Consider the following 21077-nt stretch of genomic DNA (forward strand, 5'->3'; position numbering starts at 1 on the left):
AATAAATAGAGAAGGAAGATTAGCAATATGTGTCACCAACCCTGTTCGTTAGAGTCTTAAATAGACGAAGCTTACTTCCCTTTAAAAAATAAATAAATAAATAATAAAAGAATGAGTTGGTTATACTGTCAGCATCTTCGATTGACACATAAAACCTTCCAATTCATATCATTTTAGTATGGCCAAAAATTTATTCCCATCTAAGGTTTATTGTGAACCTAAAATAGAATTGGTTAAATATAAAAAATCTAAACTTTTATTTATGGATAAGGATAAAGTTGTTATTTAATTATAATATATTAAAAATAATAATTTTTTTTTATTTTCTCGTTTAGTTTAGAAAACTAATAATAATATTAAAAAGTTATATTTTCTCTCTTTTAACGTTTCATTTTCACATAAACTCCTTTTATCGGAATCCAGTGATTATCTCTTTTTCTCTACTGTCGATAGTCAACTTCTCGATAGAATCTCTTTCTCTTTATGACAAAAATATTATCCTCGTCTCTGATGAAGATATTGTCTTTGTCGTTCATCATTAATGACATATTCATCTCTAGATAAAGACAATTCATCTTCGTCTTTGGATGAAGACAAAGACGTTGTCTTCGTAGTGAATTTACCATAGATTTCATCAGACGGTTGGCCATCGATGATAGAGAAAAAAAATGGACGTTAGATTTTGTCATTGAAGAAGTTTGGATGAAAATAAAATCTTAAAAGAAGAAATGTAACTTTTTAAAATTTAATTCAAATAAGATATTATTGTTTCTCTAAACTAAAAGAGAAACGAAAAAATTTTTTATTATTTTTAATATATTATAATTAAATAACATTTTTATCTTAAAAGTTATCTAAATCTATTAATTTCAATAGTCCATATATTAAAGTTTAAGTTTACGATAAACCTTGGCTGAGAATAAGCCTTTTTTGGCCTTTTAGTATATCTTAAATTAATTAAACAAACCGGTTTTAACTGTTGTATTCCATCTACTTGACGTTGACATTGATTTCAATCAAATTTTATACAAAATATACCTCCATCTTCAGAAAATGCACACACGATTGGACATTAATTCTGAAACAATGAGCCTATCACATATCCAGGACCAGGGTCCATTTTTGCTTCCAAAAGTCTAGCCATATTAATATAAGCAATCACATTTCAATACTGGTATTAGTTGGGGACATGTAAAGTCATTTCTTTAAAGGAAATCCTACAAGCAGTGCTCAAATCAAGTCCTTTGCATAAATTCAATTTTTTCTATTCGCTACAAGGCTCTCAAATAATCAAAATTCGCAAATCATGGAAACAGTTGAAGCAGATTCCTGATGAAAGGGTAGCCAAATTTGCCCTCTAATGTACATTTTGCCATGCTCAGGAAAGGGTTAATCTATCAAAATCAATAAGCCTCCACAAGTACATACAATGGTTTGCCATTCAACCGCTCCCGACCCTGCACAATCCAAACTCATCTCATTAACTTAAACTCATTTACATATTGCATTGAATAATTTAACACAATTGAGGCCTAAAGCACTATTACATCAACTCATTAACCGTCTTCTTTCTCCACTAACAATAAATATGATACATCTCTTTTAGCAATAATGTTGCTTACACTTGCAGATTCATGAATACTAGGCCATCATTCATGGCCATCCCCTAAAAAGAATTATAAAATCAATAAAACTATACTTACTCATTTCGAGTACATAAATAAATATATACTTAATGTGTATCATCAAGTAATTAAGTGAATTTGAATTAAAGATCAAGTAGCGACCAATTATATGATGACATATATAAGTGTATACCCATTTGTGTACTTAAAGTTGGTATATATAATATTTCTCTTTGACAAGAAAGAATCATCGTGTTATATAGATTTGCAATATAACACACCTTTAGATCTGGTAGCTCGATAACACATGCACATTCAACTACTTCAGCTCCAACCCGTTCTAATCAAAGAAAATTGTTACAACAAATTTAAACGGCTATTCACTGTAAAGATACAAGATTTAGATATGGGTATCATCATTAAAGATAAATAAAATGGACAAAAGAAAAAACATACTAGGATTAGCTGTTAAATGTCACTAATAGTTAAGAGCTCAATAACAGATTTTCATGTACTAGTTTTAAATTCAAATGACCTCAATATATCATAAATAATTACTATCAGTAAGTCAAAACAACATTTCATGTGGGTTGTGCTTGAACAGTGTAATTTTTCTCAAAAAAGAAAATTCAGTGATCCATATCCATGTAAGGACATAGAATTATAGCCCATTCCTCTTACAACATACCCAGTAAGTTCATGGCTGCACAGAGGGTGCCACCGGTAGCAATGAGATCATCAACCACCAAAGCACGTTCACCTGGTTCAACTGCTCCCACATGCATCTCAAGACAATCCCTTCCATATTCCAGAATATATTCTTCTGAAATAACTTCGCCTGGCATTATGACAATGTATATTAGCGGAAAATAGGCAAAGTAATAGTTGACTAACTATAAGTTCTCCAATATTTGAAAGATATGTCTGAAATAAATAATTATGTCAGCACATGTATTTTGCACACTTCAAAATGAATTTATCAACAGGGCATTATGGTCATATGTTCTTGGTCAACAAGTGCAACATCAACCATTGTTTTAGGAACAACACAGGAAAAAAATAAGACACGGTTCATTTTAAACACCAGAAAAGGATTGACAATCATATGTTGATCTGGATCTTAACTTTGCAATAGGGTTGTGTTACACAATTATCCTAGGACAATCAAATGAGAAATAGTGATGACTAATCCACCAGAGAAGCCAAGCTGAAACTGCGTCATTTTCTTTTGGCTGAATAATAGTAGTTTTATATATGATGGAACAAAAACAACGCCAAAGTAAAACAGGATTTAACCAAAAGTAAAAATCAAGATTGGTTTATCAGTGTTATATAAAAGCTCCAAGCTGTGCCAAAGCATCACTTTAACATCCTATGTCAACATTCATCAAAGATTACAAATAACCATTAATTGTAGATTACTCTGATACAAAGCATGAGCTGGATTAGGAAATACAAAACGATATGAAGGATTAAAAAGCATTTACTAGAATATGCTTGCTATATAAGCTGGATCATCAAGTAAAAGATGCTTGTTATATGACTTCTCCAGGTGGTTGCACCAAAAAAATAGCAATAACTAGCAAAGAAATGCATGTATTCAACAACCGTATACAAGAATTCACTACATCAAATTTAAAACTTACCGGGGAGTTTCTTGGGTTTTCTCAAAGGAACAAATTTTGCTCCTATAGCCAATGCAATAGAAGGACCAAATATAAAACCGCGAGCCTCTATCCCTGGAATATAAAATCAATATTTTGGAACACAAGGGTGGAGATAAGATTTCAAACTGTAATTTAATTAAATATGTCACAATGGTTACAATCTTCAACAAAGAAAGGGAAAATGATATATATACCCACATGAGCCTGTTATGAAGTTGATGTTTCATTTAGGACAAGATTAGAACCAAAAGTCAGCCTAGTAATATAAACTATAACATAGACATCATAAGTCCTGATAATTATAATAAACAAGTGAAAATTCAGGCAACCCCAAGAATTTAACATGATTGAGGATATTTCACCAAGAAAAGAGACATGAGCAAATGGTAAATGACTTTAAATCAACAAAGTTTAAATTTTCAAGGTAAATCAGGTTTCAAAATAGAATTTGGTAATGATGCCATTATGCAGCATGACAGGTTACTACCATGAGAGGCAAAAGGAATACAAACAATTTTCAAACTGGATAAGTAGTTAGAATCTTGAAATGGACAAACAAAACTGTTCAAAACAATCTCATTTAACAATGAGCAGTCACTCAAAAGAATCCACATCCTTCAAAGTTCAAACAACTTCATTAAAGATCTCCACATATGGAATAAACCCAAAAGTTTTATCCACCTCCAGTATGCAGAAAATGGCACTAAGGAAGCATTATTACAAACATGAAAGAGTTTATTTGTCTTTCACAGAAACATGAACTAAATTAGACAATGGCCCAAAAAAACCTGAAAACATTGAATTCAATCAGGACAGCTGACAAGTTTTCAATGCATACAAAAGTTTAGTAAAACAATGTACATTCAAGAACCAAGAGAGAATACATGAAAAATGACCCTACATGGAAACTCAATTCATATTGAACTTGAGAGGCAAACATCAAAATTTGTTAACATCGATGAATGTATAGATGTATTACTGTACTCAACTGTTTTCTAAAATACAAATGATCCTTTGATAGCAATGTTGGCAGAGGACCAACCATGATAACTAACAAAACATCTTTCAACATAATAATTAAAATGTTAAATAAATCAGTAGCAGACGTTAAAAGTATATCATGGACAACATAAAAGAGTTAGAAAACCCACCACTAAAAATTTTAAAAAGGTACTAATGTATTAATAAAACTTTATACACAAACAATAATATGTCACTATGTGATTGGGTGTTATTTTATCTCTAATTTTAAACAATTTAATCACATGATGACATGTCATTGTTTGTGCACATAACACTACTCTAAATGTATATCATGGACACCATAAAAGAGTTAGAAAGCCCACCACTAAAAATTTAAAAGAGATGGAACAGCTTATTAGCACCACTATGCAAAGACAAAGTGATTTGACCTATTACAAGTGTCATGGATAGGGACCCCATTTCTTTTTACAAGAAAAAGAGTTCATTGCAACAAACAAGGGGTGTTGCAATAGAAAAGAAATGAATATAATTAGAAAGGTGTGAAGAGGGAGATTAAATGGAATTAATGCCAGCAGTGCCAGTAATATGAAAGACATAAAGTTCAACCATCATTTCACAGCCTTTGCTATCTTCATTTCCCATCCAATACAATGGCTTATTTTTTTGTGAATAAATATTCGAGTCCTGAAGCAGCCGAAATAACTGCACATCTTTTTAAAGAAAAATACAACAGTTAAGATTATTTTCCATTGCACACAAAACAGGTTTAAAAATTAAATATAGAGCTATTCCAAGTCAAACCGGAAGTGAGTTGAAGAAACAAAAAGATTCCATGGAAGGGGCATATGCTGCAACCATAAAATGGGTTTTTGTAATTGTCAGACCTTGTAAGCCCATGGAGTCCACTGAGAAACATCAACATCAATGACATTGAAATGAATATGCTAATCGTTATCAACTAACAGAAAAAGCCACATCTTTCCATGTGAGGATACACAATATGCATAAAGGTTCTCGTAAACACAAGAAGACAATACATGTCCATATGAGCACACAAAGAGACAGATTCAATTGCACACACAATAGGACAAATTTATTTATCATAAAATCCTGATCAATTTGTTTTGAACCCAAATTAAAAAAATGAGCAAGTTCCTGTCTATGATGAGATCATTGAAACTTTTTCAACTTCACAAGCGATTGTGGGAGTAATAGTAGTACTTTTGGAGGTTTCCCATGAGATAAGTGGAATACAGCACATTATGGTTAACTCATCGAACTGAAACCATTCAATAGTAATGAAACACCATAATATCAGATGCCAGTATACTACAAATCATTTCAGTGAACCTAAAGACTCTAGTTTCTAAATCAGATCTGACCATAGCATCGATTTCTCACTAAAATGAGCCCGAACAAACTTAAACAACCATTGCATGAGACCATAAATGCCACTGAATTTGAAGCAATGAAAACTAAAAGAACATACAACTATACATGATAGAAAGATAGATATAATGACAGAGAATATGAATGTGCCACAGAGCCAGTTTCAGCAAACAGTAAAGCGTGGAAACCCACATCATAATGGAAGAAAAAAAGAAAAGAAAAGAAGAGAAAGAAAATTGCCTAATCGAAACCCACATCATGCAAGGGTCCACCTTCAACAAGGTGGACATCCATCACCAACCACCAGCCACCCAAATCGGACCCAAGCACATGGCCACAACAATTGCAAGAAAGAGAGTTAATACAAGCCGCTCAAAAGAAAGACTGAGAAACTTAACAAAGAGCAATCAATGACACACTCCACTAACAAAGTAAGGCTCATCATAGTCAAACGAGAAATCACCGTAAAAAAAATTAAAAATAAATAAATATATAAAAATAAAAACCCAGTCACTTCCCTTCCATGATGTCTCTTAAAAGCACTCAAAAAGACAACAACCGGAAACTTATGTATTGCAAGAAGCATTTTACTTTTTATCTTCTTTTACTATTTGTACACACAACACCTATTGACCCCACCATTTTGAAGCTTGATGAGAATGATTAAAAGGTTCTTCACTTAAGTTCCGGATCAAATCTTTTAAGTTTTCTAAAAAGAAAAATGCAAAGTTACATTTTTTTTTCTATTTCTGAGGGTCTTACCTGCAACAACTGAAATATTTTTTCCTTGATATCTCTCGATGAATATATCGATGGAATCTTTGAATGCTTTGGGTTGCAGAAAGAGAGGAGTGATATCTTGAAACATAATACCTGCCATTTCACCGTTAGCTATCACAGTACCAGCTTATAAAACAGGAAAAATAGAGATGCTAGGGTTGGTGAAATAAAAATTAAAGAAACAAACTTTAAGTTAAATATTTGTCTAAAAGCTTAACAAACTGGAGTGTTTTGTTCATTCAAAGTTTCCAAACAAAGAAAAATGAGATATTTGACAATGTTTTAGTTGTTCATGCTTCCCTTATGGCCTCTGCAAAACCATTAGACATGTTTTTAAACATTTATGAAAACAAAAGCAATGAAATGATGAAATATAGAAAGTTGAATAAAAGAACCTGGCTTAGGGAAATCAGGAACAACACGAATGGTAGTTTTGATGCCATTGATACGAGGATCTTTGTCTTTGCAAGCGGACATTGTACCTGTATAACCACCTTAATATCCAACAAAACCAGAACCTCTCTTAATCTGAATCTCTAGGGAAGAGACAGTGCAAACTGCAAATAGATACGTTAAATAAAAATTAAAAAGATACATAGAAGAGAGCAGAGAGAAGGGGTATTTATAAAGAGAGAGGAGGGGGAGGGGGCTCACTGCACTAGAAAGAGAGAAGAAAATATTTTCCAAAATAAACAAAAACAAATATTATGTTTCAAATACTTTCATCATCTGCAAAATTCAACACATAAATTTTTATATCATTTTATACTTAAATAATAATATATTATTTTATAGTTAAATATTATTTATTTTTAATTATTTAATAATATATTATTATTTATATATAAAATTATTCATGTAATATTACTCTTTCTATCACTAGTAGCGTGTTAAGTTTGCATTCTCCCACTCACATATTTGATATTTCCCTTGCTTAACAAATAAAATTAAGAATAATAACCTAGGATTAAGTGTAATTAATTAAACGTTGAAAGACTTATTTTCACCTAATGTATAGTAAAATTCTAAAGTGAATCTTTCTAATTTTTAAAAATTTAAATATTCATTTATAAATAAAATTTTGTTAAAAAACTCAGTTAAAATTAAAGGTAAAATTGTCTTTTTAATAATATTATAAAAAATCTATATAATTAATTTTATTTCCCCTTAGATTTTAAAAACTAATATTTTACTCTTGTATAAAGTTTTTTAGTTTTAAAAAATCATATTTCTCCCCAAAACTCTCTCCGACTACCATCTCTATCTCTGGTGACCGTTAAATCTACCCTAAATTATTGTCGTCAAAGTCTTCTCACCATTCAACTATCAAAAGTTAAATTTTCAGATAAAAATCTTCTAAAATTTTAGACGAATTGTTTAGACATTTTGTCTGGACGCATCATTAACCAAACAAAAATCATCTAGATTCTTAGTCGACATAGCTTAGAGAGAGACTGTCGGAGTTTTCTCTAAGGATTACCACTGAATGTGTTGTCACCAATGGTCAAAAATGATGGCCGGAGTTGAGAGGAAGAAACCCTAAGTTTTGGGGTGGGGGGGAGGGATGCTACTTTTCAAAGTTTGAGAATTTTAAACAAGAATAAAGTTATTGGTTTTTAAAACTTGAGAGGAAAATATAATAAATTTTATATTTTTTTAATTTTTTGTTAAATAATAATTTTACTTTTAATTTTATCTAAGTTTTTTAACAAAATTTTATTTATAGGTAAATATTTGAGTTTTTAAAAATTAAAAAAAGTCATTTTAAAATTTTAATATACCGTGGGTGGGATCAAGTCATTCGGCCTTAATTAAATAAGTGAATTCGGCCAAAATAGTCACATCTCTATCGACCCATTATCTTAGGTAAATCATAAATGGTTATGTTGCCCTTTTAACTTTATAATATAAATTTCATAATTTCATAATATGTTATCACAAAGATATTATCGAAACATTCAATGCATTACTTTATTTGCACGTCAATGCAGTGAAATAAAGAACATGAAAGTTGAGGTTTCAAATTTGGAATAAAATTTGAAATGACTAATGAATAATGATATATATATATATATATATATATATATATATATATATATATATATATATATATATATATATATATATATATATCTATTTTTTCATACATAAATAAATATATGTATAATAATATATTATTATATAATAAATTTATTTTATTTTTAATTTAAAATTATTTAATTATTTAATAACATATATCAAATGTATATTTTTACCCCTAAGGGATAGCTTGAATAGTATTAAAAAATATTCTATGTATAAGAAGTATAAATTTAAGTCTTTTCAACAATATATCAAAATTAAACTTTTGAGTTATTTAATTCAATAGTTATGAGGTCGGTCACTAGACTTGAGATTTGTCTTACTTTGTATAGTTGATTCATTTTTTACTTACTTAATTCAGTAATTATAATATCAGTCACTGGATCTAAGATTTGTCTCATTCAATGTGATTGGGTTTCTTTCAAAAGTGATAAAAAAAATATATACCTATTTGTATATTTAAAATAGGTACATATAATTTTATTATCTAAATATCTAGTCATGTTTATTTTGTTATATTTTGGGTAGTGTTTCAAACTCGAACAAGCTTGTTCTAAATCCAACCCTATCTTTAGATAGGATTGGAAACAACATCGTTTGCTAAGGGTTCAAACGAGTTATGCTTAGCTCGCGAGCTGAGCAAGACTATAGTTTGGGTTCGTTTTTAGTTTTATTTTCTAGCTTGTGTTCAAGTTCATATTCGTTCTCTTAGGCTCATATTTGGGCTTATTTGAATTAAACTCATTTATAATCCAAATAAACTTGTTTCGAATCAACTCCTATATATACTCATATAGTAGACAAACTAATATGTACACACAATTTATGAATATAGATTATGATTATAAGAATAATTGTTCATGTAACAGTTAATTAATATATGTATAGTTTAATTTATGATTGCTTTAAGAATAATCGTAATGAAATTGTGGTTGTTTAACCAAAAAAATTTAAAACTTTGTTTTTTTTTTATTATAAATGAAAAAAAATCACTAAATCTAATAATCAAATAATTAAAAAAAGTTAAATTCAATAATCAAATATTAAAATTTCGTTTAAATATAAAAAAATAAAAATTATAATAAAATATTTATTTACTTAGATGAATATGAATTTGTTGTTGGATTTAATTGATTTTTAACTAAACTTTAAATGAAATTATGAATAAATAAGTATTTGAGTTATAATGATTTTTAAAGTGAAAGAATAGTAGCATTTTAATTCATTTCCCTCTCAAAAATATTTTTATTTGGCATTCATGCAATCTCATTTGTCATTATGGTGTTTATAATCTTTTTTAATTCTTTATCATGGATTGTATAATCGAATCGGATTATAAACCGGTTTTCTAAACAGTTTTTGTTGTAAGTAAAACTTTTTCTTGTATAATTTTCGATTGAATCACGGGTGAACCAACTGTTCAAGCTGGTTTGCGGGTCAATCCGGTTCACAACAAACCAATTTTCATTAAAATATAAAAGAAAATGCCACTTATCCAGCTCTTTCAACGCTTGCCGCTTGTGCCCTATTGCTGACAACGTGTGACGACAATTGTCGATGACGTCTGACGATGGCTCCCGACGATACTGTACAAACAGACGATTGTTGCTTTAGACGATGTTGTTGAGTGAGGATGCACATTTTTTCTTTCTACTATTTTGTTTTGTCTTACATTCTTTCTCTTTTCTGGCAATTAATGGTAAATCCACAAACTCTTTGATGTGTTTTTGTTGCCAAATTATGCATATTCCCTTTTTGTGCATATCATAAATGTATTTTCCATTTCTAATGTTTTATTACATTATCTCTTCTTCCCTTTTTAAATTTATTTTCTGGCTCTAATGGTAAGTCCATATTTTTTTGGTAATTGATGGTCCTTATCATCTTTATTTTTTAAGAATCCATAATTTACTACCTTGTCTAATGATTTGTATCAATTTCTGTCTTTGCTTCTTCTTTTTTCCCTTTCTTTTTTTACGAGCTATAATGATAAATTCATAAATTAGTCTGGGTATTTTCCTTTGATAGAAGACTACCTCGGGACTAGATTTATAATTGATTTTTTTAACAATAAAATTATGTATACTTATTTTGAATATATAAATATATATATATTTTATATGTATCATTATATGATTAGATAATTTTGAATTAAAAATAAACGTGATGACATTTAAAAATATGTATCAATTTGTGTATTTAAAATATATATGCATAATACTACACTTTTTTTAAAATAAAAATAAGTAGTTAGACCAAGTTTGAAAACAACATAAAAGAATTTTATGTGACTATGATATTAACTACCCATATGTGTCTACGTTGAGCTGGGACACACTGAAAATCTAAACTCTAAGAATAGTTATAATTGTTGCACATGATTTCTCTCGTATACTATACTTTCTTACGAAGAAGAAACCTCTCTCTACTCTCCAATAAACTTGATCCCTTCCATTGGTAACAACTCTTACATACTCTTCTATCTGGTGAAGAAGAAACCTCTTTTATTTCTTTCATAAACTTGAGTCTTTTGGTCAATTGTATTTGTACGTTCACAAACTCACCCGTAAGAGCTTGCGCATTTAAATCAATAACAACTATATATTAGCTAGTTCTACACTCACAAACACACCTATAAAAACTTGTACCGTCATCAATTTACCTCAAACACTTAAATCTTAGTGCGGGCCTCTTAAATCTCCCTTTAAGAGAGTGAAGCTTCACATTTACTTCTACTATTCTTTTTCAAATTGCTTACTCATAACTTAAATCATTCTTAGTAGGTAGAAATAAATCTAGCGCAATTAAATGATAACGACGATTAGGAATTAGTGCTTAGCAAGTAATTTATGTCCATTATATGAGGTGATAGTGAAGATGATGAGTAAATGACTCTATGTGAGCGAGTGATGAAATTATGATATTTTTAACTTGGTTGAACCTACTTTTAGGAGTTTACATCCACAAATTTCTCCTTTACTACTTTGGAAAAATTTGGCAATGTATGGGTAACTACTAAGTATTGCAAATGATCTTCTTAAGAAGGATTTAGAATATCTCATTTACTTATGTTCAAATATTTATATATTTATAAAATTATATATACTTATTTTGAGTATATAAATAAACACATACTTATATATATCTTTATACGAGGATACAATAAATATGTATTGTGAGGATACTCAAAGTGGGTTATACTTTATATATATATATATATATATATATATATATATATATATATATATATATATATATATATAAGAGATGGATAGGTATGGTTATCAGTTTCCTAACAGAATAATAAATTTAGAGAGTTCCCGCATTTGAACAAAGAACAACTGTGAGAATAACATCCCAACTTTTTTTTAATAAAAAATATTCATTAAGGAATTTAGGATGTCGTGGAGCTTTGCGAACTACGGATGAATGCTTTGGTAGATTCCAAGAGGCTGAAGTAAAAGAGAAGGAGATCCTGCAGAAACGGCGCTAACCGGGAACACTTGGAAGTCGTGATTGGTCAAATTGCAGTTTTAGTGGTATCTGAGTAATCTCATTATACATAATATGTCTTTAAAATAAATCCATGGAAGATATTGGTAGCTTTTCTTGATAAATGAACGAACCCGACGACTTGGAGAGGGATCGTGGGCGAAAAGAGGACGATGGATGGATTGACGGCTTCGAAATATTCGATCAGCGGCCAAAAGCCTAAACATAAACAATAATTGATTGAAAATTACGATGCAATATTTTTTGTCAACTGCTGATATTTTATGGACAACGACAATCCCACCATCTGGTAATGTTGTAGGGCTACTCTGTACTGGGACTGTCTCCCTTTTATATATTCTCTGGCTACGACGTTTTGACATAAATTTGATCAGATTATATATGTTCATTGTTAGATTAATTACATTACCCTAAAATAAATATCCTAAATTAATTTGAAATTGCCTTCTTTGGAAAAGATCTTTATCCCTTTGTTTTTTCATTTAATTTAAGGTTGAAGGACTATTTTCTACTCAAGTTTAGTTGTATTCTCAAAGTTACATTTATGAGATTTAAAAAATTTAAAGTCTCATTCATTAATCAATTAAAATTAAATTTTTTTTGTTAAAGACAGAGATAAAATTAATTATTATTTTATTAATAATATTAAAAAAATATCAAACTTATTTTCTCTTATAAGTTTTAAAAACTAACAACTCCACCTCTATTTTTATAACTTTAAAAAGTCATATTTCTCCTCCCCTCAAATTTAAGGTTTTTTTTTGTCTTCTCTCTGGTCAGTATCTTCAGAGCTAATGACCTCCCCTTTCCATCCTAACATATTGGTGGACGTCTCTCCTCTCCAGATCTCTTCGACTTAATAAATAGACAAAGAGATTCACCTAGACGAAGACACAAAAAGATTTGGAAATCTCTTCATCTCCGACAAAGAGATTGATCTCTGATGAAGAGATCTGAAGAGAGGAGGTAGTCGTGCCCTATTGTGCATAGGCCGACTTTTTAGGGTGGAGAAAAACGGTTGTTGGTGCCAAAGATTTTAGCTAAAAGGGTGAAGGAAAAAAAACTTTAAATTTAAAAAGAGAAATATGAGTTTTTAAAATTAAAAAACTTTAAACATGTGTAAAGTTTTTAATTTTTAAAACTTAAGAGAAAAATATAATCAATTTTATATTTTTTTAATATTATTTATAAATTAATAATTTTATTGTAGTCTTTTTTTTCTTTTTAATGATAATTAATTTATAAATAAAACTTTAAAATTTTAAATCTTATAAATACGACTTTAATAAAGCAACTAACCTAGGATGGGAAATAATCCTTTGGCGTCAATTTAATTTTGTATTTATTGTTATTAGCTTCTGGGTAAAAGGAGGACACAAATTCATTTTGTAATGAATTTTAAGTTCTGAGGAAGTGTCAGGATTTGCGTGGTGCCCAATGCATAACATAACTAGAACATGCATGGGACAGTGTTATTTTGCCATCTTACAACAGACAATTTATGAGTCAAACTCAACATGAAAAAGGGCAAAACTATTGCTTATTGGTATATTACAACTAATTTTATACTTGAGGAACCACATAACTTTATCAACACTTATAACTATTCAATGTCAGATCAGCAAGCTCTGTGCCTTGGGTTGCTTTCAAAATCTGTACAGTAATATTTTGTAGGTAGCCTGCTTTCATTGCATGCAAAGCATTAATTATACACCAACCCCATTCTCTATTTTAATTCTATCAATTTAAATGTTAACATTTATTATTTTTTTCATTTTTCATCTTCCCCATCTCTATAAGGTTGGCAACTCTTTTATTAAAAACCATATATATATATATATATAATGTCAAATCAAATGCAACAAAAATGAATATCCATATTTAATCTTATATGGGATTTTTTTTAAAACAAGAAATCTCATAGGCAAAATTTTAATTGGAGATCAAATGTGGATAGTAATAACCCCTAATTATTATTTGAGTGGTAAAAATTGTGAAAACTTTAAACGGAGAGAATTTGGGTTCGAGACTAATTGATGATATATAAAATTAAATTATTGATAAATCTAGTATTATAATTATAAAATCAGTCATTAAATTTAAAGTTTTATCTATTTAATATAATTAAGATTAACCTTAGAAAAATTGTCCAAATCAAACAAGGTTTTTTCATTATTAAAAAAAAAAAATTGTAGATATTAAGGCATTAGCCATTTTGGAGCCACAAGTATAGATTATTGATGATAAGGTGCCCAAAAACTCCCCACCTATACATATTTAATTGTGAACAGACGGATCTTGTATTGGATACTCTGCCCTTTACATTATATGTTGTGTTACTTAGATTATAATTAAGAGGGGCTTAGAGAGAAAGCTACAAAGGATCTTGCTACATCCAAAATTTAAGGCAATGAAATATCCCTATCGCTACTCCGAGAATCTGCACGTAAGGACGGCTTGCCAACCAGGCCAGCAATAATATATATGAGATTGGGTGGTTACATTATTAGATTCTGTCATAATTATAACCCTTCTTCCGATTAACATTTCCTTTTCCTTTAAGTGTTTCCTTCTTTCCTCAATGGTAACCAAAATTGCTTTTAAGTTTGTCTGGTGGGATTCAGAATTTTGTTTAGATCTTAATCAAAAAAACATTCACGCTGAAGATGCTTGTTATAAATGGTAAACACAAAATATATAAACAGTTTAATTAATTTCTATTAGGATTAGAAATTACTGCCCTTTTTCCTTTTTTAAATCCATTGAAGCCTAATTTTTCATTATATAGATGTTTATCTTAATTAATTTTATTTTGAGGAAATTAAAAATATCCTGTACGTATTGGAAGTAAGATTTTTAATATTGAATAAAATCATTTTTGAAAAAATAAAAGAATCTGTACGTATTATTTTTTTTATGTGAAAGGCTGGCTTTTCCATTGGTTCTTAGTATTCCTGTACTTTGTTTTATTATTATTATTATTTTTTTAATCTTAAATCTTGACTTATTATATAAAATCATAACTTTAGATTTTCTCAATCATTGAAAACTCTTATCCTATCTTAAAATTATTATTATTAAATAAAAAATATATAAACTAAAATTATGGAGAAAGCAATCGTTCTGTGAGAAAAATCCAATCGGGAAGAAAGGAGGTTATAAATAATTCCGAAGCACTTTTTTCTTTTCTAAAACCAATTAAAATATAGAATTTGAAAAAGGAAAAAGAAAACTATGCCCACAAAAATTAAAGATCTAAGAACCCTAAGACACTTTCTAGGCATGGAAATGGCTCAATCGAAACAAGGAATATACGTTTGTTGGAGAAAGTACGTACATTATTTTTTATATGAAACTGGGCTCACATGGTGTAAACCTGCAAGTACACATCTATTGGTCCAAATCACCAGCTTGAAGAGAAAACCGAGGAAACTCTTGTTGACTGAAGAAAAACATACCAGTGAGATTCTCAATATAAGGATAAAAATTTAAATTTTTTTATATAACAGAACTGAAATCGATAAATTTTATTTATTTATTGTGATTGATTCAATTTGAAAAAAATAATTCAACTCATATAAAATTTTTAACTTTATAGAAACAAAACATTTGAAATTAATTGGAAGGTCAATATATTTATCTCATATTCACAAGATTTAGCCTATAAAATGGCGTTAATTCATGCACTCTCCATCACAGTGTCATCTTGAAGTTATTATAAAGAATTTTAAGCTACTTAAAAGGTAACGCTGGGCAAAGATTGTTCTTCATAAAAAAAAGGAATGAACGTTTCCATGTTAAGGCATGTTGATGTATACTGGGCATAGAAAAATATAGCAAGTAATATTCTTTCCCATGTTGTAGACTTAAAAAACACAATGTGCACAAGGAATGGACATTGGACTGTGAAGAAATGTAACAAAGGATGTGAACAAGGCAAAGTACAATGATAAAATCTTGCAAATGATAGGAATATCCTTCTCTCGAAAAACACGACCTCAAAATCCTGAATTTTGGCCCGAAATTGATTTGGAAATTGAGAGGACGGTAATCGCGTGCATCACATAAGGTGTAGATTGACTGAAAATTGACTTTAGCTATGGGGTTGGCCAAGGAATGACAATTAATGAAAGAGAAATGTATGGGGGGTCATCTAATTGTTCAATAAGGCGCAATAGGCGGAAGACAGACTGGGTCACCAAATTAACATCCCATTCTGTTTTTTCCACTAGATGAGCTTGCATAGTGCCTAAATTAGATCTTTATATAGTCAATTCAAATTTTCAAAATTATGTTTTAAATGGGAAATGTCATCATCTAGTTAATCGATACATTCATTTTTATTAATATAAATCAAAATTTTAATTTTAATATTATTGAAAATTTTATTTTTAATGCAGAGAAAGTGTTGAGAAGTGAGTCAATGGGCAGGCAACACATGACATTCCGTGGCGCTAGAAAAGTAATTGTATTTCAGTCAAAAATTTCAGCCGACTACAACCTGTGTTTGTTTATATTATTTCATACAATAGATTAAAGAAAAGCAAAAAAGTTGATAATTAAAATAAAATCTCTTTATATTATTATTATTATTATTATTATTATAAGGTTTTCAGAAATCAGAAAAGAAAAGAAAAAAAGGGGGGGTGGGGGATCTTACAGAGATATTGTTGTCCCTACAGAAGCAGCAATGGAATGGAATCAAAGGGCAACACCAAATAATAAGCTTTTAGCCATGTCTTTCTTTCTTTCTTCCTCTCCAGAACTAGAAATCTTGTATTGTTTCCCCAACAAGGCAATAAATGGTTGTCTCTTATTTTCATTCTATTAACATAAATAATATTTTAACTCTATTATAATTAAATACAAAAATAAAAAATTTTACCAATAAAATTTTGGGTGGTATAGATAGACATTCATTCTAAAGTTCTTTTTATTATCTCTCGTGAGAAAATGATCCCGCAAACAAAGGAATTTTGTAGTATGAAATAAAATAAAAGTCAACTCATCAAAAAAAATTTGACTTTCTACTCCAATTTTTTTCCTTTTCGCCAAAGAAATATTTGAATTCGATTCGATTTTATCAAACGAGAAGAACCCTATACTGTACTCTTTGGCAGGTGACCAAGAGGGGTGAAATGAAATTGCTCCAAAAATTTAAAAATCCAGAGTAAAGAGTCTTGCAGTCTTAGTAATTAGTTAGGAGGCAAGTATTAATTGCTAAAATGATTGATTCAAGACTTTAATGCTTTAACCAAAACCACAAACTTAAAAGATAAGATTATTGGATTAATAATTGTTTGGATTGTGAATTCAATATTCAAATCTACCGCTTTCTATTCTGAATTATGTTTTTTTTTTTTTTAATAATGGAAAAAAATAATGGCTGAGCCTGAAGCTTGAGTGTGCACTGCCTTGCACTTGCATATATTTATTATCTCACATATGGGCAAGAGTAATGTTAGGTATATATGATTAAATAACTGAAAATTAAATATAAAAAAATACCTAATTATAATATAACATGTCATTATTTATATATAAAGTTAGATATATAGTTTTATTCATCTGGTAATATAGTTGATAATGATTAAAGATTTGTTAATTAAAATGATCAAAATTTAAGAAGATTATACAAAATTAACTAATTTTTTAGGGGTTATACATGTATGATCAATACATTACATTTTAATATAATTAAGTCTTAAATTAATTTTTCGCAATTGAAAACACTATTTGGAGATGCAAAATTTCTAGTAGTGTGCCACTTTAAGGTGTGAGTGACAATGAGACATCATTGTAACACAATGATAAAAAAAGAGCAAACGTTAATAGATAAATAGAAAAAACTTTTCAAAACTATATGTTTTGAAAAGTTTATTTTTATTTTGAAGAGTTCAGATTTGATAGCGTGTAAACACATTCGATTCTGTTGATGAAGATTGTTGGGTGAATTCAAGTGAAGAGTTGTGGTTTAAAATGAACTGAGTTGACATCAAGTTCAATTCTTTCAAGTTTACTATAATCACTAAATTATGATATAGTCATCGAACCGCAATGAAATATTATTTTTCCATCCTACCTAAACAAAACAATATATATATATATATATATTATAAATTAATATAAATACTTTTTGGCTGTTAAAACTGATACTTCACTTTTGAAAGAACACAAGAAAATATTAATTTTTTAAACTTAAATCGTGCCAATTTGTTGTTTGCGCATGGTTTAGATTGGAAATAATGGATCTCTCATTATCAAGCACTAATAAGTAAGGTTGGAAAGGTGGAGAAAGGGCCTACCACCTAAATGGTTATATTCTTCTAGTAGAATTTTGCTCATGCATCAAGCTAATTTCAAACACTAAACATCATATCGCTTAAAGGATCTTAATCATAAGTAGGATCTTTTAACTATTTTCCCATGATTTTAATTCATTCATTCCACTAAACAATTAAAAGAGTATCCAATGACTTGCAAAAAATTGTGTCCCCACTTTCTCAATCATCCATCTCCTCTTTCTATTTTTTGAAAATTGAATCCATTACCAACCTAAAATGCAATCCTCCATGTGGACAAAGCCCATCAACAAACACAAAGACTTCATATCAAAGCCCAACATACTTGAACTAGACCGACTTCTCAAAGATAAATAATACATGTTGAATATGGTAGTTTTAAACCTGACAGATGAAGAGGCAATGGAATGTTCAGCCGATTGTCAAGTGGTTATGGTGTCCTTCATAAGTGACAATCAACATGGAAGGATCCTCCACACATCGTTCCACATATTTTCTAGCTGGGCAGCCCCTTATCCTGCTGCATTTGTAATAGCTCCTTTGATTTTTAACCATAAAAAAAATGTTAATATTGTTCTCCTCTTACACAACCACATTTTAATAGGAGGCCAACTGAATTAAAACAAAAAAGAGAATAATGAAAAGAAAGAAAAAAGTAGCATGCCTGGGATGTGAAGATCCTTTTATGGCCTTCTGTCCGTATTTTCTCCACTTATAATCATCAGGAGGTATATCACCTGGTTTATTGCTCACAGCCGGAACTCTTACAGTTCTCTTTATTCTCAGCTTCCTGTCCATAATGTATTTCAAATATAACTCAAAACAGAAAAAATATATTAAGAAATAAATATCTTAGCTTAAGCAAAAAGGGAGCTATCGGAAGAAAATCTATATGACTGTTAAAAAAACTGACTGATAAAAAAGATTTTACCTTCGCCTGGAGCAGTTTGAGGCTACACATGCTATGCTAGTCTTGCTCTTGGATGATAAAATGGAGGGCTCATCTGATGTTGAATGAGAGTGATGAATCATCTTTTTGTGATGATGCTGTTGTAGAGAATGGTTCAACAATTTAACTGAGTCCACACTATTAGTCTGAGTGTACAAGCCATTGTGGGGAATGAAAGAACCATTTGATCTTACACTATGAACAGGGATTAGGTGTCTAAATAGTTGTATTTGATTTGAGTTGTTAACAGAATTCCGAGTAGAAGAGACAGGGCTATCCATGAATTGGATTGGATTTATGTTATGGGAATTTGGCAAAGGACCCCTCCTGATCCTCTTGCCATCAGGCTGCTGCATCGATCCATCAAGAAGCTTAAGCAATTTCTTGAATCCATTTACAGCATCTTCAGCAATGACACTCACTTCTTGAATGCTTCTCTTCTGATTTTGATTAGACATACAACTAAATAGGTGCCTAGCATATCTAAAACTGTTTTGAGCTATTTCATCAACTTGGAATTCCAATCTCGGGGTCATTGAAACAAAGACGCTTGAAGCTTCTTTGATGGAAAAATCAGAAAGCACTCCACTGTGAATAAGTGTGCAAAATAACCAAATTTTGTGTGAAATATGCTATTAGCCCGGCTTCGCCTATAGGATACATGGAACCTTAAATAGGTAAGAAACAAACAGATAATAGTTAGTATTAATATAAATTATCATATAATATATAATGAGGGTTGCGGGCCATTTAGAAGAACATAAGAAGACACTGAAGATTCAAAGATTTAGGTGAAGAAGTTTGGATTCATATGGCATTTTTCTACTTGCACTTGCCCATGAATCTGATCCACTAACCAGCCAACCAACCAACAATTTCAAGCAGTCTCTCTCACTCAATTGGCATTATCCCTTTTAACATTCATTATTGAAGGATGCTTGTCCCTAAAGGATGGTTTTTACTGCCTTTGCCTCCACTCCTCCCAACTCTTTTTTTATTTTCCTGTAACTATCAATTCCATTAAAAAGAAAAAAAATTAAAATCAACTTCTTTTGTTTATACGTTGCTTACAACTCATGATGTAGTATGATTAGGATTTATAGGATCAATTCTATCGATCATTGTTTTTAGGACAATTCAATTAGTCAAAATAATGGTCAGAAAGGATTTGCATTCGACAATTAACTTGACTTACTGATGATCAAAGAAATTCCTGTATCAAAGCTGTGCATGTATCTGATGTGTGCGCGTTAAACATAGTCCTGTAAACAACTTTAATAAGTTGTATTAGGAGACTGTTGAGGGAAATTTGTTGCTTTCCTAAGCAAGACCATTTCAGCAGTATAATTATGCTGTCAGCAATCTTTGTCGAATCATTGCTACCAAAGACCTTTTACATTTTATTTTTAGCATATTCACAGCAAAGTACACCATTCCTATATAATTGTTTAACCACAGGAACAATGAGGAGAATGAACAGAATGTGACTAGTGCTGTGCTCCAAACCTCAAATTCAATCCAATACTTTTGAAACTAATCACAATTCTAAGAATATGTGAAGAGGGATTTGTTTCTACCAAGACTGAAGGTAGAAAACATCCAGCTTAACTCTAGTTTTGCAGATTGCATTAACTCACTAATCTCAATCTGAAAATTCTTAAAAAAGCACGATGTGCCACTGGACAATCAGTATATGCTGGAGCACTAGGCATACCATGTCTTGCTGGTGGTGTTACTTCATTTCGGATGCATCTTAACTGTCATGCACACAAGGCTACAAATGATC

At 30.1% G+C, this 21077-nt stretch overlaps 2 protein-coding genes across 2 annotated transcripts; both read right to left on the bottom strand.

Moving 5' to 3' along the window:
- Positions 1–1119: 1119 nt before the first annotated feature.
- On the bottom strand, positions 1120–7068 carry LOC123210550 (adenine phosphoribosyltransferase 4-like). Its single transcript, XM_044628976.1, has 6 exons — positions 6841–7068; positions 6428–6538; positions 3272–3364; positions 2314–2463; positions 1907–1965; positions 1120–1457 (listed from the first exon to the last, which is right to left on the bottom strand). The coding sequence occupies exons 1-6, from the start codon at positions 6920–6922 to the stop codon at positions 1404–1406; spliced, it is 549 nt and encodes a 182-aa protein (XP_044484911.1). The 5' UTR covers positions 6923–7068; the 3' UTR covers positions 1120–1403.
- Positions 7069–18450: 11382 nt separating this feature from the next.
- On the bottom strand, positions 18451–20147 carry LOC123212187 (probable WRKY transcription factor 15). The gene is made up of 3 exons (XM_044631253.1): positions 19274–20147; positions 19007–19132; positions 18451–18880 (listed from the first exon to the last, which is right to left on the bottom strand). The coding sequence occupies exons 1-3, from the start codon at positions 19825–19827 to the stop codon at positions 18754–18756; spliced, it is 807 nt and encodes a 268-aa protein (XP_044487188.1). The 5' UTR covers positions 19828–20147; the 3' UTR covers positions 18451–18753.
- Between the last annotated feature and the right edge of the window lie 930 nt (positions 20148–21077).

This window comes from Mangifera indica, chromosome 3, assembly GCF_011075055.1.
Source record: "Mangifera indica cultivar Alphonso chromosome 3, CATAS_Mindica_2.1, whole genome shotgun sequence".
Lineage (NCBI taxonomy): Eukaryota > Viridiplantae > Streptophyta > Magnoliopsida > Sapindales > Anacardiaceae > Mangifera > Mangifera indica.

Bases quoted from the DNA above. Each gene is read 5' to 3' on its own strand.
- LOC123210550 (XM_044628976.1), bottom strand. From the start codon at position 6,922: ATGTCCGCTTGCAAAGACAAAGATCCTCGTATCAATGGCATCAAAACT. The intron at 3,365-6,427 runs GTAAGACCCTCA...TTTATATTCCAG, and splicing joins AAATATTTCAGTTGTTGCAG to GGATAGAGGCTCGCGGTTTT. The intron at 1,966-2,313 runs GTATGTTGTAAG...TTCTTTGATTAG, and splicing joins TGCAGCCATGAACTTACTGG to AACGGGTTGGAGCTGAAGTA.
- LOC123212187 (XM_044631253.1), bottom strand. From the start codon at position 19,827: ATGACCCCGAGATTGGAATTCCAAGTTGATGAAATAGCTCAAAACAGT. The intron at 19,133-19,273 runs GTAAAATCTTTT...CATTATGGACAG, and splicing joins TCAAACTGCTCCAGGCGAAG to GAAGCTGAGAATAAAGAGAA. The intron at 18,881-19,006 runs GCATGCTACTTT...TAAAAATCAAAG, and splicing joins AAAGGATCTTCACATCCCAG to GAGCTATTACAAATGCAGCA.